Here is a 19,125-nt window from a genome sequence, read left to right as displayed (position 1 = left end):
CGTTACCTGTCTGCTGTGGGGAACATCAGTGAAGCCCCCAGCTGTCTGCTGGGGAGAGGGGTTCCCCCTTCACTCTCTCCCCCCACTCAAGGCCAAGAAGTCCACCGTAGCAAAGCTTGGGGAATGATGAGCTGTTGTTTCCCATCACAAGTGGCACCGCCACTTTTGTGTACTCACAGACGTGCCTTTGAAGTTAGTCGAAGGTGAACCGACAGACAGCTCCTGTACGCGTTTGTGTGTCTACCTCTCTTTAATTAATAAAGAGCATGATTAACACACCTGCCTCAGGAAGGGGCGACAGGACAGAGCAGCCTGGCAGATGCATCACTTGTTACCGGATGAGAACTTTATTCATCCCCGTGCTTATAGCTCAGTCCGTTTTAGGAGAAGGCAACTTGAGAAAAATGAATTACATGGGAAGCTGTGACACTGCAGATAGACATGATGTTACTTATTTAGACGTAGCTGACATTTGGAGTCAGAAGTAGTGGGATTTTTTTTTTAAAGTCGGCCTTAAAAGGCAACTTTATTTACTACACCGGCTTTGTTTTTGAGCTATGACTTAAAAATTTCATGATTTAATGCTGGTCTTGTTTCAAGAGTTCATTAATTATCTAGACAAAGTTTTTTTTCATCATTAGTTCTCTCTAGTACATTTAGCTCTCAGCATTAGGTCTTTGAAATGGTTTATAGAAAAAATATATTGAGTTTTTAGGTGCTTATACTGTGAAAGCCTATTATGAAGTGCAGAGATGGCTTCTTAAATTTGCTTAACTCGTCCTTTAGGGATAAGAGCCGCATGAATATTGGCTGGAAACAAATCAGTTTTAATTTGGAACCGACGGCATGCGAAGGCTTTAATTTGTCTCTGCATCCTCCATCCGAGCCTTTATGTATTTATTGGTAAAATGCTGATGGCCATGTATTGTTCCACATTCAAAAAGTAGCACGACTCCTTCAGAGTATAGTTGCTGAGGCATATTTCACCCATGGATTATATCGACCTCCGCGGACCGACACAGACGGCCTCTTCAGTAATAAAACCCTCCACGTATCTGTTCACAATGACTCTTGTATCCGAGCTCCCACCTCTCGTCAGGAAAGTGTGAAGCTCGAGAGGCTCATCTGTATTTTTGTCTAAGTCTCCAAAGTGTTTAATGAGAGTTGGCGGAGGCCTGTGTGGCAGATCAGATGGGCTCCATGCTGAGAGAGACACAGGGGGCTGTGGAGGAGGAGGCGGCTGAGGCTGAAGCCTGAGGCTCAGAGCAGAGCATATCAACACTTGAGACAGCGAGTAGCCAAGCTATGCAAAGGCTTATCTCCATTTCGCTTTCCTCTCGCTGCCTCCTTCATTTCTTTTGTCTCCGTCCCAGCATATCCCTGCAGAAGTATCCCACATAATTCTGCAGTCCATCCGTCTCCCTCTCATCGACTGCCCTGCGCTGACTTGTGGTCAGAGCCAATAGTCATGGCAAAATGTCAGATCACGCCAACATTTCCAGCAAAGACAAACATTAAACCTGAGCCAACAGCAAATAGTTAAGTCCCCGGTTTTGGAAGCGATTCAGTGACGCCCACCACGCACGAATGAACTAAACTGTTGCTTGATTTGCGTTTGAACACCAAACAACCTGAAGAGATTTCGAACTCCTGTGAATTATTTAAATATAGCACAGATCCCTCAGGCTTGCCACAGGAGTCGTGAGAATTGAGCGAGATGGAAAATAAACAGACTCGGAGGGCTGGCGTATCCGTGCGCATTTCCGTGCACGTACGCGTCGTAGACATCCGAGTTAGCGCCCGTATGTCTGCTGTCTGCACTGCAGGCAAAAGTCTAATTCTACTCTGGGAGTAAACAGTCGTGTTTTTCTTCGTGTTTTATCATTGATTGTTGAGGCAACTCCATATTTTATCCGCGGAATAAATAAAGGCAACGGAAAATAAATGTTGCAGAAAAACACATTATTTCAGTGTGAAAAGATGGTGGCCATCTGGTGACAGCCTTGCATCATTTTTTAATCACTTGGTGCCATTTGGTTTCTTTGTGTTCTTTGGCGCACCCTCTTCATATCTCACTCTGTCGCTTTGTCGTCAGTTTTTGGTGGTTTCGTCAAAATCGGGGGTAAATGTTGCTTTTCTCAGTTATTGATTGCACACTACTCCTAAATAAGCAAGCAAGAAACATCTAATGTTAAGATTTCATTTTTATTACGTTTATCAGAAATACGGGCCTCCTGGCGGGCGATTAATCTCTGTTGCGTCACCCACTTCTGTGGCTGAGCTATCAAAGCCATCCGTGGCTGTTTTGTGGTTGTTTTTTTGTCCCCCCCCCGCCACCAGCAGCTTGTGAGCACTGGGATTAGTGGTGCTTACACACATGTGTGTTGACAGGACAGTGGAAGCAGAGGCCTGCTGGTCTCGGTGATAGTTGTCTACCTCCTCGGGTTCCCTCAAGGACACAGAAACCGTGGGTGCTTGATGATCTCGGACTGTGTCCATCAGCGGCGATTGTCATTTTTGAACAGCGACGCTTTAAACAGGCCCTCCCACTGACCTTTAAAAAATGGTTAGATTCCTTTTGCTTCTCCCCTTGGCAACATGTCCAAACGGGCGCTTGCCACTGGGTTATTGTATTACTGTCCCTCCTCGGCGACCTGGCTGACCTGAAACCTGCGGTGCCAGATGATTGAAAATCGGCTGCGGTGCCTTTTGCAGGAGTGCTAACAATCTCTTTCTGGGGATTTGATAAGGAAAACTGTCTCTGTGGAGAACCATTTTCTTATGTGGATTCTGAGAAGAAACGAAGTATGAGGTGTGGCTCTAATTTTAGCGTTAAATCTTGACTTTGTTGTTGTTTCTCGTTGCATTGTTCTAGGAGAAAACCGTGCGCAGAGTCGGCGTTCAGAGCCAGGCCATCAAGGACTGTTTATGCATCTTCATTTTTCTTTGATTTGCCTTAGCCTTGGGCCGCAGTGCTTCTGTCTCATCCACATTCTCACTTTGTTGCCACGCCAATCCTCTTGTTTGAAAATGTCATTTGCATGGCGATTAGTCTTGCTTCTGTGGTGGGGATAAGAGAAGTAGAATTTCATCACCTCATCAGGGCAGATGTTGATCTCATCCCTTTATTTCACCGTGGTGTGGATAAACTGAGGGGCGACATAATATATTCATTAGGATGTAATTCGCTATTCAATCATTCTCATTCCCAGCCTGGATAATCAGCCCACTGGCCCACGGATGGGTCCACTCAATGCCAAACAAGGACAATTATCTGATTGGTTCTGCGCTCTCTGCCAAATGGATCTGAATGCAAAAAAAAAAAAGGACCCAAGCTGTGTCAGCATCCTACCACACACATATGCTCTTGCACAAAAATAGTCTCTCATTCTGTGGTTGTCATTTCCGGACACGCACTCGGACCGACACATAGACTTGTGTGGGAGCAGGGTTTAATTCACCCTGTGCGCTCGCGGTGTTTTTCTATCTCATTTCTCCAATTGGGGATTTGCTTGCGAAGCAAATAAAATCATTAGTTGATACAGTTATGCAGTAACAGGTACCCTCGCCCTCAGTAACATCTCACTTATGTTTTATTAACCAAAGCTTCATGACCTGCAGTGGGTCAGAGCTGCTTTCTGCAGGTCATGCCCCCTGCACTCTTTATTGCTAGGATTAATGAGCACTAAGGTTTCCTTGCCCTTAGGTCAGCCAGGGGAAGGGTTGCTGCTGTCATAGAGGTGTGCATTTACTGCGTGTGTGTGTGTTCAGGTAATTCTCGTCTGGTCCCCTTCACCCTTACATTTGGGAGAGAGAGAAAGAGTGAGACAGTGGTGTTTTTTTTCCTTTTTTTCCCCCATGAGAGCTCATTATTGCTCTTTTTCCCATTAGCCCTATAGTAACCTTCCCCAGACCTGGCGCTGTGTCACTCTCAATATTACTCCCGGCCACCACCCGCACCAGTCGCAATGCCAAATTACCCCCACCTTTGCAAAATGGCCTTCCTCTCTGTATGTGGTAAAGCTGCTGATATTTCTTACAGCCAAGCGTGCTCCGAACTATTACGGGCCCATTTCCATTGTGCTCATTGTGGGCTGTTTGAAGTTATGGTCAGGCTGCAGGTGTAATGTACTTTCTCTTCTTTTCAGAGTAATACCACATGTATTTTGTCATGCATTCGGATGCACTTCAGGCAACACCGCAGGCGCTATATTAGCATCTTGACAAAGAAATCAAACAAGGGTGAGATGGTTCCTTCTCTCAAATGTTATATTATGTTGTGCTGGGTGTATGAGAAATCTGAAACTTATATTCTTGTGTATGTATGGACCGCTTGCTCAGAGGTTACTTTTTTCCCTTTGGTTTGTTGGCAGCTTGGTTTACCAGGCCGCACTTGCACCAGTGGGGTTAAACTTAGTTGCATCTGATTTCCATGCTGAAAATAAACAAAGAAAACAGAATAGAGACAATATGGCTCTCCTCAGCAGCTCTACACGCTTTGGTTTCTCTGTGCAGCTGCTGGATTTGAGTGTGTGCAAGTGGATTTGCATGTCTTTAAAAGGTTTTCATTACCAGGTTTCCATTTTAGATTTACACAGGATGGCAACAGAGTGTTGAACCACTTGTTCTCGTCTCGCACGCAAATACACAGATAGTTTGGCGCCACCGTTTCTACCAGTTCATGTTGTTGCTGAAAAAAGGGGAGTTATGGCCCGGTTTATTGTTGAAATAAATTGTTTGAAGAGAATTCGTTTGAGTTTTAGCTGCTGTGCATGTGTTTCACCACTGTTATTTTTATTTTTTTATATTGTTTTTTTCTAGTGGACGGAGGCTGGAGCGAGTGGAGCAAGTGGTCAGCATGTGGCGCAGACTGTTCGATGTGGAGGAGCAGAGAGTGCACCCAGCCCTCACCTGGCACAGGGGGCAAAGACTGCCAGGGGCTTGATCTCCAGTCTCTCAACTGTACCAGCGAGCAGTGTCCACAGAGTGAGTGCACCACCACCCACGCACCACAAGATAACTCTCACTCTTCAACTCAGTGAAACAATACAAAACATCTACTTTAGATATGTTTTTTTTTAGCCAGTTTCTGGCACAAGGATCAGTAGATGGTTGTTTTGTTATGTATTTGTGTATTAAAACTGAGCTGATGAGTGGCAAATGAACATTTTAAAAACCAATAAATGCACTCAAAACAGCATCTGAGAGCTTTTGCTAGATTATACACTGTTAATTTAAAAAAAAGAAGCATGCCACTCAAGGCTGAAGTGGAAAAATTTATTCAAAGGTAAATATTAAACAGGATTCAGTCTCACAACCTCATCAGCTATAACAAGTAGATCACAAACAATACAAAGAGAACAGGTGTACAACATTAGCATCAATTAGCCCCTCAAGTAAATGCTAGAAGGGAATAGGAGGGAAAGGCTTTTTACTTGATTTTTTAAAAAACATTTTCCATTTTGGGGGAAAAAAAGGATCCTCTTCCTCACCCTCTTCCTTTTATCCGATCAAACGCTTGAAGCCTCCTTTTTGTCATAGATGTTGAGTTCATCTTACAAAGAGTTCGTGAAGGAAAGGTGTCCATCTCATTAAACACTCGTACAGACAAAAGATTAATCTGCAGCCCACTGCTGGCTCATCCCCACCTGTGTGACCTTTTCAGATGATCATTTCTAATTATCATTGGGTAATGTACCTTCTTTCCTACCTTGCATATTGGTGCCGTGTTGCTCTATGACCTGTTAATAAAACCAGGAATAAAAGCATCTCTCCTCTGATTACAACACAACCTATCAATTACACTGGTGCATTTAAAATTGTGATTAATCTCATATTGTGCGTATATTAAAGCGTAGGGAAATGCATGTGCACTTTTCTGTTTAATTCAAGCCAGATTATACTGTGGTGCCACTCCCCTGCGTGTCATTAATAGGGCATGTGCATACTGTCAGGATGAGAAAGGGCAAGGCTCATATGGCCGGAGACGGCAGCTGAGTGGAAAAGTGACACCACGGGGTCCTCTGCAGAACAGATGGACATGAAGGGAGAGCTCTGTCACTTCCTACAGATATCAAAGACAGAAAGATACTGCATGTTGCCCACAATGAGTCTCTGGGTGGCGTCTCATAGAGAAAATGTTATAAATAGTGTGCTCTCTGGCTGATCTGCATGGTAAACTCTGAGTTTTAATGGGGATTCAGTTGACATGGGCCACTGAATTAATAAACTGAATTATGTATTTTGCTGTGATTGATGTGATCAAATAGACCGATGCTTGGCTGGCGAGGATTGTTTGGAATTGCATGCGAATCCTGCATTGTGTGCTGCATGTGTTAGTGCAACGCAAGCAAGTGCACGTATGTGCGAGTGTCCACCGATAGCCGGGTTTGGCTGGTGCAGTGAACCAGGGAGTTCAGTCAGCCCATCATCAAAGGTCAGCAGCTCCTCCCAAGAGAAGCAAGATATATATACACAAAGATGCCAGTCATTGTTCTTCACACACACACACACACACAGTCGAGCAAACGCACACACAGAGTCACTCAGTATTTACACTGACAGAGCAGAGCGGAGCGCCGGCCTCTGAAGAATGCCTGTCCCAATCTGTTCCCAGCAGATGTGTTTCCATAGACAATTGCTGTGTGAAGTATTATAATAAGCAAAATAGCAAGATGGTTTTGGCTTGTCAGCAACTCCCATACTTCAACCATGTCTGCAGGCTATTAGCTGAGATGGAAAACTCCCCCTCCTTGAAACAAAAGGCACCCTGCTCTCCCAGCGCAATCTAACACAACAACTGCACAGTGAACCACAGTCACTCTGCGTCTGAGGACCTCACAGACACGTCTAATCTCCCTCATTAAGCTAGAAATGAAACGCGTTCGATGAGGTTATTGTTTTTAGATGTACATGAGAATAAATGTGCAACACAAAGCTGGAAAAGCAATCTGACCCAGGAAGGATCATTTTCATAAAGCAAACAAGTGAAGCCCAAACATATACTCTATGCAAAATCTACGCAGGGGGAATAATAAATATGCGGGCAGCATGGCAGAACCAAAATGGGAGACAGGTGTTAGAGGGCAGAGAAAGGATAGTGGAGGGAAAATAATGGTGCTCGTTTTCTCAGGCGCAGGGAATTAGGACAACATAAAAACAATTATTCGGCTTAATGTGTGTAATGAAGGTAATGAACTTAATTTGCAGCAGCATCCCATTTTGGGATGTGTCACAAATTATTGAGCAAAACACATCAAACTGTTAATTTATCTTCAGCCTGTTCTTGTTTTTTTGGGTTTTTTTGCATTTATTTTTTTTTATTTCAGAGCTAATTTGGCGGCGCGGAGGCTGAGATTTTCCGTCACCGCTCTGTTTGTCAGAGCAGGGTCACGGTGCTTTGTGAAAAATAGCCGGACATTTATTTTGGGCCATATTTCACCAGAGCCTGCTGAGGGATGGGACGACTGTATTGTGGAGATAGTAATAGTCACGTTCGCGTTGAGAGTTTTAGTAGCCATATTTCCCTGACCTTAAGAACTCCTGTGTTATTCATCTTCGGGCGAGTGACTAGGATTGGCCATGGGATGAAATATATTCTCAGGTGTCCTGATAAATGCCCGGGAAAGAGGCGCAGGAGGCTCCAAAACTCTTATTTATCAATGCAGGAGAGAGGGGGGGAAAAAAGCAGGCAGAGAGAGTGGAGGACTATCAGGTGCGGTCATTGTGCTGACTGTCAATACAGCCAGAGTCCAAACTTCAACAGGAGCCAGATACACCGCCTTAGAGGAGATGAATTATACCGGCCCATCTCGAGTCAGAAACTGATCCCCTACCAGCCAGCCCCGGAGCGAGTCTGAGGAGCTGAAGCGAAAGCTCGTGGAGACGGGCGCAAAGAGAGATTGGCCTGAGGTCAACTCTGAAAAAAGCTCATCTCATCCACAGATTATCCTCAGGCGGGTGTCACTCATGACGAGAGGTCACACACAAAGAGAATCAAAAGTTTTTGCCAGCAATTAAGGCAAGTGGAAATGAAAGATGGAATGACTGATGGCGGAGAGGAAGAGAGGTAAATTGGTGTGGAGTGCGATTGGAAAGAGAGAGTGTGAGAGAGGGACTAAAGTAAAGCCCATCCAATTATAAAACCTGATTAGCTATGTCAATTAAACTGTGATGGATGTCCTTTCAATTATTGGCTGGCATCATGAAAATCAATGAGTGGGGCCAGGAGGAGCTGAGAGCAGTTGTTGGTCAGGGTTGTTGTGAGCATCGGGATCGTTTCGCTAGGACACCTGGCGGGTCAGATAAAACTTCACTCAGCGATGCTCTGATAAGCCACCAGAGATTACAGCCAGAATAGAGAGAAAGGAAAGAAGGAAGAGCTGTTTGATTGACTGGCTGGCTTTATTGTCTGGGCGCGAGGATGCTGGGAAAAGGGAAGAGTCGAGATACTGGATCTTTGCATCTGAGGTTAGCCAGTTGTCTTTGGTGTGCCCTTAGCAAGTAAACAGCAACCGGCCAATCTAAGGCTATGTTTATCCAATCAGCGGAAACCAGCTGGCTCGTCTCCTCACTGACGGGTGTTGCTTTGTCTTTAGTCAAACTACACATCTCCCAGCGGACTGCAGCACAAGAAGTTCAAATATCACGGCATCATCTGGCCTTTGGCTCGCCAAGACAATTGGATTTGGGAACTCTAATGAGAAGTTCAGCCAGAGTCTCTCTCATCCTTTTGTTCTTTCTTTCTTTTTTCTTTTTTTGGAGCTCATTGTGAAAGGGAGGGAAAGTTTAGCCAGGCTTCTTGCAGTTAAGCACCTCGGTGCTTCTCTAAGGAGAGCGAGGCAAAGGCAGGTAAATGGACAAGAGGAGAGGTGGAGGAAGGTTGAATGCATCAGATAAGAGTCCTCATGCTTTAAGTGTGTTATGTGCAGGTGTGCTACGTAGCATCACGAACAAAACACACAGTCTCGTGTTTATCTTCAGCCAGTCATTCGCGATCGATTACATGTCAAGAGATCTCTGGCATTACGAAGAGCTGCCATAGAGGTTGGCTGCATATAATCCGCTACTTAAAGTATCAGATTGTACTGAGATAATCACCCATGAAATAGATTCCGGCATTTCTCTTAAACACTTGGGTATGTCAGGCAGCTTTGTCCAAAGATGGATTTTTCAAGGCAAAAGGAGAGGCAAGGACAAATTGATGTAAAGAGATGAATAGAAATGAGAGCTGCAGACAGAAAGGGAGCTTATTTTTTTCTCCCTTTCTCTCTCTCGTCAACTTTTAGCGCTCCGCTAATTCAATTGTGGCGTTCTCGTGTCACAGATTTACAAACACCAATTAAAACTTGTCAAATCTGCGTTTCTGAGGTTGAGCGCGGCTCCTGTCATGCAGTAGGATTACACAGTGGTGACAGCCTGGAGATATTTATCAAAAGATGACAAACCTAATGGTAATCAGGTTGATTTTGACACAAACCTTTTGGACGTGTTACTGCTGCTCATTGCTGAAATGCAAATCCCACATGCTGTCAGTCGCAGGCACACGCTGTCTTCGCTTTAGTCTTCTTTAATTCTGCGTTGTCTTTCTTGTACACTTGCTCCCCTCGCGCTCCCTGCTCCTGTTCTCCTCCTTTTGTTGTCAACTCACCACATGCCAGCCTGCAGTGCTTTAACCTTTGCTGTTGTTCTCCATCCCTCAAAGCTGCGCTGTTCAGCGCGTCCCCTCCTTGACTGTGTTCAGTTGACAGCGCTACGCCCCCGTGGCTCACCAGCACAATGGCCCTCCACAAAGGCTCCAGGAGCATCCTCCACCTCCACCACCAAATTCCCCCAGCCCCGGGAGACAGCCGTGGCAAATCCCATTCTGCTGCAAAACACATACTTGCACACAAACACACACACACACACACACACAAGTGCATAGACAGAAACAAGCAGACACATTGATGTTTGTCTCAGCTTGGCTGTCAGCTTCATACTGTACTTTTGGGAGAAAGACACTCCTGTGCATTTGTGAGACAGGCAGTCAATACAAGGAGTTAGAATTTCATAAGCAAATGCTTCATTTTTTCCCCTCTCTGTTTCTCTTGGGGTGTTGTGTGCTTAGAGAAAGAGAGGTAAAAGAACATGCTGGCCTAAGATATATTTATCCGGTGCAGAAATGAAAAAATGTGACAGTGAAACGGTGAAAATCTACTTCAGAAACTGCTTTTTCCTGTTTAGCTTTTTTTCCCCACAGCTTGACATCGAGACCTCAGAGTTTTAGAAATTCTGGCCTGCAGTATTTGATAATGTTGGCTCCCTTAACTTTTTATGAAGGCGTCAAGCAACATTAGGTGGCAGCGAAGGAATGCTTCATGCCATTAAACAGGTCCTCGAGTGAGACCTTTGCACAGAACATGTTGCAGCAGCTCAAAATGACATTAACACTGAACACCAGAGGGCATCCTCCAGTCTTGATTAGTAATTTTTCCTCCTCTTCTTTCTTTCCTCTTTTTGTCCTCCCCTTTGCAGCCGTGAGCGGAGCTGAGGATGTGGCGCTCTACGTGGGCATGGTGGCCGTGGCCCTGTGTCTGACCCTGCTGCTTATTGTGGTCGTCCTGGTCTACAGGCGCAAGAAGGAAGGCCTGGATGCCGACGTGGCCGACTCCTCCATCCTCACCACTGGCTTCCAGCCCATGGGCATCAAGCCCAGCAAGCCAGGTGTGTGGGCGCCGCGGTCACGCAGGCCTCCCCCCCACAGCAGTAGGACACTGTTCTTTGTTCCGCTTTCGTCTGTCCGTCTTCGCCACAGTGACTGTGCCGCACTCATCTACATGTACCACCGGTGCTGTTTGTTTGTGGTTGTGGAGGTGGCGCGAATTTGTTTTCAGTGGATTGTGGTCTAAGCGAGATTTATTATGTTGCGTGTGTGTGGTGCACGAGCTGTTTATTTGCCTGCCTGACACATTATGTTTCGCCAGCACCTTATTGTCAGGAAATGTACCCACTCTGTTTACTGCCTGTGTGGAGCCTCAGAGGTTTAACAGCGAGTAATAGAAATACAACTGTCTGAGTTGGATGGAGATGGGGGACTGGGTTGCTGTGTCTGTGATTCAGTGTGAGAGGGGGGAAAAAAGCCTTTATATATTCTGGATGCTAAGCTGCATCTGAGTTCTGTTTGGAATTGATTGTGTGGTTGCTAAAGAGACAGACAGTGATAGAGAAATGGAGAGAGAGAGAAGATGGGAATTGACTGGCTTTGACTGGAATTTGTGTTTGTGTATTGTCGAGAGTGTGCGCGCGCGTGCGAGTGCTCTTGTTTTCTGCGCCATGTGTCTTCTTTTCTGTGTTTGTTTCGGTTTTCTGTGCAGCTCGCAACAGCTTTAGAGAGTGCGAGGTCTGTCTCTGTGATGTAGGGACCCCTTCCCTCCCCTCCCCTCCCCAGCCTTCCTCCCACCACTCTTTGAGATTCACACGTTTGCTTTTGTCTTTTGCTGTTTTTGCTTTTTTTTTTTTTTATCATCTAAACAGAGAACTCCCATTTACTCACCATCCAGCCTGATCTAACCACCACCACCACCAGTTATCAAGGCACCCTGCGCTCTCGCCACGATGCCACCGGGAAGTTTTCGATGACCAACGGGCCTCTGCTGGACCCGCTTCCCAACGGCTCACACACCTTGCACAACGGCAAGCTCAACTCTGACGCTGCTGCCGAGTTTGTAAGCAGGCTCTCCACCCAGAGCTACTTTAAAACGCTGCCCCGCGATGTGGCCAACACCTCCTATGGGACCTTCAACTTCCTAGGCGGCAGGCTGACTATCCCCAACACAGGTAGGTTCTTCATTAAGGTCTATTTAGGTTTCATTCCAACTCTCACACTGTTCAGATCAATTGTTTTGGCTTAGAAAACAAAAACAAAAAAAACTTCCACTTAAGCTTTTGTTCACATATTGTAATCACCTGTAAACAAAAAGCTCACTGTTGCTACATGTCTGTTATTGTTGTAAACAGAAAGTCATATTTATTGGCTATTTATTGGAGGCTTTGGTTGATGTCATATTGCATCATAATGCTCCCTTTTCTGAGACCAAATAACACCAGTGCAGTACATTACTGGGCCTTAATGTGTGTTTTCAGAAGAAATAATAAGGTTAACATCAGGAGGAAGTATTTACTACCCGGGGCAAGTAGTGTGGGGTTACCAAACAGTTTTCTACCCACCTGAGGCTCTGCTGCTAACTAGGGTGGTCCCCCTGAGAACCTCGTACCCTCAGGGGATCTTTTTCTGTTTGCTTTCCAACCACCGAACATGATGTATTATCCTGACTAACAAATCCTTCGTGCCCACATTACCAGCGCGTGCAGGCCTGTGGCTAATGGTTTTCAGTAAACCATAGCCACACTGCAGCCAATTTGACATAAAATGGCAGGGAAACACAGGTGTTACTAATCACATTAATAAAGGCTTTGTGCCTGAATAAAACAGAACCTCTGTTAATGGCATTAGCATGTGTGTTTCGCCAACATTTTATGGAAAAAAGCTGCTGTGAAATAGGCCTATTTGGATCCGCTTTGGTTGTTGTGGCCTTTTGCTTTCTTGTAATCCTATTCCAGCCTCTCTGCATTTTCTCTCTACATTGCTGCACTGTTTGTTTGGATGCCCTAGGTAGCTGAGAGGAAATGCTAGGGAAGATTTTTTTATATTTTGCTTTGCTGAGTCAAAATTCCATTATATTTCCTCTGCTGCATATAAAGGCTTAAAGCCTGGACCAATTTCCCTGTTTCTATCATTTTTAAAGCTAACATCAAAGTTCTACTATAATTTCTATGCTGGTTTATTTATATATCTATATATATATAGATATATAAATATTATGTATACATTTCCAAATTGCTGTGCCACTCACCACATGAGGGGCATACAAGGCATAGACCAATAAATGTACATTTGAGTCACTCAAAGGTTCCCCTTATGTGCTTGTGAGAACTTGGCTAAAATAGGAGCTAAAAGGACACAAATGGTGGACCCTGAGAACTTTGATACTTTCTTATTCCTTAAGTGTAAAAGTGCAAAAAAAAATGGGGAATTACATCAAAATAAATGAAAGTTATGACAAGAAAAAAAAAGTGAGTGCAAAAAGTAACATTGAAGAATTTAAAATGCATGCAAGCTGCAAGTTCTACAGACATGCAGCTTGCATTTTATTTAAAGGTTGCTCTAGAAATTGATCTTCACCTCAGTTCAGTGTTATTTATATAGCACCAAGTCACAACAGCAGTCATCTCAAGGCAATTTATACTGTAAGGTGACGACACTACAGTAATACAGAGAAAACACCAGTATTAAAATATCACCCTATGAGCAAGCACTTAGCAACAGTGGGAAGGAAAGATTTCCTTTTAACAGGAAGAAATGTCCAACAGAAGAAGGCTCAGATAATGGCAGCCATCTGCTGTGACCAGTTGGGGATGACGGGAGACGGGACCTTCACAAACCTACTATTATTTTTCAATAGCTCAGTTTAAACAGTAATTAACGTTTTGAATTTATCCTAAAATCAAATGTCAGGTGTTGGAAATGATCAGAAGGTCTGATCAGAAACCCGTTGTGATGTGGTTGCTGCCTCTCTATAGTCTGTGTTATTACGTCTCTTTGGTAACATCATTTGGATGGATGAAGGCTCACGCTATCGTCTATTATTATTTATTACCAAAGATGCAGTTGCTGGCTGAACTAATAGCACTCCATACATTATTTCTTTGTTAGCTCTTTGTGACAACAGGCAACTGTGCTGCAGACATAAGGTGCAGCAGACTATCTGTCAGTCTCGAGAAGTTGATTTTGCCCTGGAGGTCCATATAGCGGCTGATGCAGAATGACAGTCACAAACACTGCACAGAGAACAGCTAACCCACCACTCCGTATGTTTCTCTGTTTACAGCTCTTGGCTTCTTCGTAATAAGAAGTGAAACCTCAAACTTGAAAGCAATTTCCACTTTACTGCTCCCAAACTTATAAACGTGATTCATAAAAGTGGAATAAAAAAACAACAACTTTGGACTGTAAAAACAGTTGTTTTATTCGGGCCCTGTATTGTAAGTTTGTGTCATGCAATGGCATCTTTAATCCTCTGTAGGATGTTCCTCTGTTTACAGCTATACTTTAAGCTCACAAAGAAACATGATCTAAACAATTTAACATCTGCTCTGTGTTTGGAAATGCTGCGGGAGCGAGTTGGCTTTATATGTTTTATTACACCTGCTTTAGTGTCTGTGACTGGACATTTGCAAGGAGAATTGAACAATAACGGCTCAGTCCCATAAACATTACTGTCTTGTTGAAACCCACTGCAGACTATTCAGCCTTAAAACTCATGTTTCCTAATAGGTTCATGCCAGGACAGCCATGAAGTGCACAGGCTGTATTTCTGTATGGGATACAAATTAGTTTCCATCAGTTATGAGGGAAATAAGACGGGACACCGAAAAAGTCACTAATCCAACATTAAATCACACAAAAAAAACAGCGATTCTGCTTATATTTGTCAACAAGCCACATCTACACAGCAATGCATGAATAACTAAAAAGAACATTCAGTGCAGTGACAAGATGAGATATAATGAGTGTGTGCCGAAGACGCCGTGCCCCGAAAGAGATGTGGAATAAAATCTATAACAAATTATTCCAATTATTTCCTTGGCTAATGACAGAGCTGGTTGGGGGTTGTAGCCAATGTCCACAAGTGTCAGTTTTATGCTAAGAGAACAGACAGAAGGGGGAAAAAGACGGCAAAGATCAGCCTTATAAAAGATATAAAAAGTCCACCGCGTCATCATTAAGTCCCTATTTTGCTTCCCCTCTTCACATTAGCCGATTAGAGCTTATATAATTATACTGGAAGACAGTGTTTTCATTTGGCTCATTGTAAGCTGTCCAGATTAGCCGATGCTGGTACGTCTTGTGGAAGAAAGGGGCCTTTTTTTCCTTCCTGTTTCCTTGCCACCACTCTCTCTCTCTCTGTGCCTCTCTTCCACTCTCTTGAAGATGTTTTATGCATGGATTAACTCAAAGCGATGTTGACTATACCACGCATTGGCACCCATCTTCTCAGTGGGACACAGAGGGGGGGGGGAAAAAATCTCACCACTTTTATGCTTCAACTCAAAGCAGATATACTGTCATTTAGCACAGTTTCAGAGTGGGCACATGGAAGACATGATTTATAGATTCAGACAAGGCTGTGAGCATTTAGGCACCTTCGCCTTATTCAAACAGATGTTTTATGGTGAATAGAGGCCCAGTTTTACCATGCAGAGACTGTTGAGATTGTGTCACATAGTCTCTATTTGTACAACATTTAAAATGGGATTCTAAGTGGATGATTTTGGCACCGGAAACACAGCTCAAATGCCACAACACTCAAGCTATTTCAATAGCTCTGCCTATTCTCCAGTGTGCATTCCTACACTCTCCTGGGGAAGTGCAATTTTCCTGGAGTAGTCTGTTCCATGGTCTCAATTATCTACTTGGTGGCAGACGGAGGACATTTAAACTGCGATGCAGCGTGCGCTTTTGTCTCAGCTAATTGTTGACCGTGGGGACGTGTGCCGCCTCGGCTGCCGGTGCAGAGATTTGCATCTACTGTACCTGAAGGAGGCTGCCTCTGACCTTCAGAATAGATTTGTTTTTTGTTTTTGCAGCCTTACAGTTTTGTCGAGTAGGCTGGCTTCCTTTGTGGGATGACAAAAGCGTTGTTCACTCTGAACAAATGAGCCTGTCCCCCTCCCTCCCTCCTGCTCACCCCCCTCTTCTCTTCTCTCCCTTTGTTGTTATTTGCATTAGGAATCAGTCTGCTCATTCCTCCCGAGGCCATCCCCAGAGGAAAGATCTATGAGATTTATCTCACTGTTCAGAGGAAGGAAGATTTAAGGTGGGTCTCTTTAACGCTGTCTAACTGGCAGTCTTCCCTGCCACTAGGCTGTTTGTTTTGATGCTCTACTGTTCCATTAGGAACGGCTTAGCAGTCTGTGCCAGTACTGTGGAGAAAGGATGTAAATAAATAACGTAGCCTTTTACCGGGATGTGCACTATTTAAGTTAAATGAATTGCTTGGGAAAACACTGTTTATCTGGCTTGCTGCACTTCAGTCTCTCGTGGCACAGCCACTGCAGCATGCCGCGGTAGTGTCATGTTATTACTCAGTCATCACAGCTTGGTGCGACAAGTCAGCGAGTCCAGCAGGCTTTTATGATTCTCTGTTACAGCTGCTAGATAATTTGCAGAGGTGACAGTATCATATCCTGCTTACAATAGACCGATAAATTCTCACTTATATCTCAATGAGGAAAAGCATCCATCGCTCTCTCTTGCTCCTCTCCCCGGTGTAGGTTACCCGTGGCTGGCTGCCAGACCCTTCTCAGCCCCATTGTGAGTTGTGGCCCTCCGGGGGTGGTCCTGAGCCGGCCAGTTATCCTCAGCATGGACCACTGCTTTGATGCATGCCTGGATAACTGGGCCGTGCGCCTTAAGAAGCAGAATTATGAGGGCGCTTGGGAGGTAAGACGGCACTATCATTCCAGCACAAATCCTTTGGAGAAAGACAAAGTTGCCATCCAGTGAATTTGTAAAGTCTTCTAAACTTATTCAGAGCTTTTCTCCCCAACAAAGTACAAACTTGCTCAGCAGTGACTTGAAAGGCACTCAGTGGTATATAGCGGAGATAGTTCTGACCCGGCACTCATCTACTCCATCAGGTTTAAATTATTGACCATCAGGTGTTTTCTCATCGGGGCTTGAACAAAAGCCTGGAAGCGCTGGCTCTCTAGCTGATGAGTTGCTAAGCAACATGTTTCTCAAAACAGACATTCTCTAAGCAAATTACTGATCCTCAAAGTACTCCTCTGAGTGCTCCTTGACCATTTCTGACCGCGGCTTCCAATTACAGAGTTCCCTCCCCATTTTTCTATCCATGAAATTTGAAAGTAACCAGAAGTGCCAGACTCCAATAGGATGCAGTTGGGAAGAACCTGCCTACACACACACACACACACACAGGTACACGCACACAAACAAGCACAGTTTGAGGTAGTGTAACCATCTCGACAATCCAGAGAGATTGGAAAGGGTGCTGGTGGGCTTCAGAGTGTTACTAGGTCTTCTTTCATGTCCGATATTGTGCATAAATTATTCAGCCTCCCTCCCCCCCCCCCCGTGTGGCAGCGGTGGGGTGTCTGTGGGATGGATTGGCCTGTCTGGGGCAGAGGTTAGACCAGCCCTTTTAATCATCGGCCGGACCAAATATAGCCCAGCGGCCTGGCTTGCGTGGACACCAAAGGGGATAAAAGTGCCAGGTGGACAAGAGAATAGAAGGCGAGAGGGTGGAAATAACTGCGGAGTGTGACGGAAAGTGGAAGGGGGGGAAAAGAAATAAGATCGAGAGAGAGAGGAAAAGTAGACAGGCAGGTAATGCAGATCTAGAGGAACGCCATGCAGGCGAGGACGACGCAAGGCGAGAGAGTGAAAATGGATAACAGGCTTGCAGAGGGAGAAAGAGGAATGAATTTCTCGTAGAGCGAGCGCTTAGTGGCGTAATTGAGCCACCTCGGTCTCTGTTCCACTCTGTAGAAATATTAAGATGATGAAAAAGTGAGACTCCATTGTGGTTGCATAGCAAATGAATTGTGTCAATACTAATTCTATTGATGTAGATGGTGTCTGGTTGAATCGATCCTACAGGGGCTCGCTGGGCATTTGGCAGGCAGAATGCTCTCTTCAGCTTGATTGGCTAATGGGTAGAGTCAGTCAACTGGCATGAAGGGATTTTAGAGAAAATGTTGTCACCTTGGGTCCAATTTGTCTCCATCAAATTATCTCAGAGAGCAGTGGAATTATCTCATGAAAAATATCCCGTACTGTGATGGAATGGGATATTTTCATAGGTACCTCATCCTTGTTAAGGATGGATTTGCGATGCAGGATTTCAGCTCTGTAACGACGATGAAAAATGCAAGGTGTTGTTTCTGAGGGGTTTTTTTTCTGTTTTTGTTTTAAACCTGTCATTTTTTTTGTTCTCCGTGGCAAATTAAAGCACCAATTAATTCTTGTACTGCCTGTTAGTGTTTTTCAGCACTTTTCACCATCAGGCAAGACTGTTGTTTTGCAGATAAATTGGCAAGTTGTTTTCACCTTTCTTAACAAATCTGAAACAATCGTTGTAGGAGATTCCAGCAATCCCGATAATCCAATATTCAGTGCACCTCCAGTCTTTCCTTTCTGCAGAAGCGTCTGTTCTTGCCAGGAATCTGTTCGAGTCTCCTTTCATGTTAACTGAATACCTCGTTCATGCATTATTAAGGAAACTGATGGTGTTCTATAGGATGTATGTCTTTGTATGAGGAGGTGTGTGTCTTTATGTCAGGATGTAGTAAGTCGTAGTGCGGCGAAAAAGGAATCTGAAGCGAGATCAAAGAAGACCTTTTTCCCCCTGATCTAAACATTACCTAAAGACCTTTTACCTTTGATGTTACTCTGTCACACAGCACGAACAATAGAGTTTGATGCCCTTCTACTGCGCCAGTCTGCTTTCCTAAAAGCCTTTTGCAAACACACATACACACCAGATATCCAGGCAAACACATCGCCCTTGCCTCCTACATAAATTGGGTGCCTGACCTTCTATCCACACTTTGTTTTTTCTTCCTCCCCCACCCCTGCCTCTTCCAGGACGTCCTGTTGATGGGAGAGGAGCTGGTGTCAGACCCTTATTACTGCCAGCTCGAGGCCGAGACGTGCCGGCTCTTCTCGGAGCAGCTGGGTACATTCGCCCTGGTGGGCGAGTCCCTGCACATGGGCGCCGCCAAGCGCCTGAGGTTGGTGCTCTTCTCGGACGCTTACTGCTCCACGCTGGAATACAACATCAGGGTATACTGCATGGACGACACGCAGGACGTCTTCAAGGTAAACTTGTGAAAATTGTGGCGCTGCCTGTTATTGTGTGTGACGGGCAGTTTGTGAGGCCTGAGATTGGCCGGTTTCGAATCAGCTGAGCGATAGGTGGACTATTATGTCTAACAGCTTCGTCTGTCACATTGAAAGGTTAGCAGAAACTGGCACAGACGTGTAGGAGGTAGGCACAGCCA

General features: G+C 44.8%; 1 protein-coding gene across 4 annotated transcripts in view; it reads left to right on the top strand.

Annotated features, from left to right (window-relative positions):
• Nucleotides 1-19,125, top strand: part of unc5a (unc-5 netrin receptor A) — a 156,338-nt gene that overhangs the window by 119,982 nt on the left and 17,231 nt on the right. For 2 of the 4 annotated variants that reach the window (XM_004541035.3, XM_004541033.3), the window contains 6 exons: nucleotides 4,822-4,986; nucleotides 10,516-10,704; nucleotides 11,515-11,817; nucleotides 15,830-15,917; nucleotides 16,375-16,543; nucleotides 18,710-18,943. In XM_004541035.3, the coding sequence (XP_004541092.1) occupies nucleotides 4,822-4,986; nucleotides 10,516-10,704; nucleotides 11,515-11,817; nucleotides 15,830-15,917; nucleotides 16,375-16,543; nucleotides 18,710-18,943 (1,148 nt within the window). Of the gene's footprint in view, nucleotides 1-4,821; nucleotides 4,987-10,515; nucleotides 10,747-11,514; nucleotides 11,818-15,829; nucleotides 15,918-16,374; nucleotides 16,544-18,709; nucleotides 18,944-19,125 lie in introns of all 4 variants that reach the window. The other 2 variants (XM_004541034.3, XM_004541032.3) reach the window with 1 other exon arrangement.

The sequence above is a fragment of the Maylandia zebra genome, linkage group LG2 (genome assembly GCF_041146795.1).
Source record: "Maylandia zebra isolate NMK-2024a linkage group LG2, Mzebra_GT3a, whole genome shotgun sequence".
In the NCBI taxonomy this organism is placed as follows: domain Eukaryota; kingdom Metazoa; phylum Chordata; class Actinopteri; order Cichliformes; family Cichlidae; genus Maylandia; species Maylandia zebra.
This window is presented reverse-complemented; position numbering and strand designations above follow the sequence as displayed.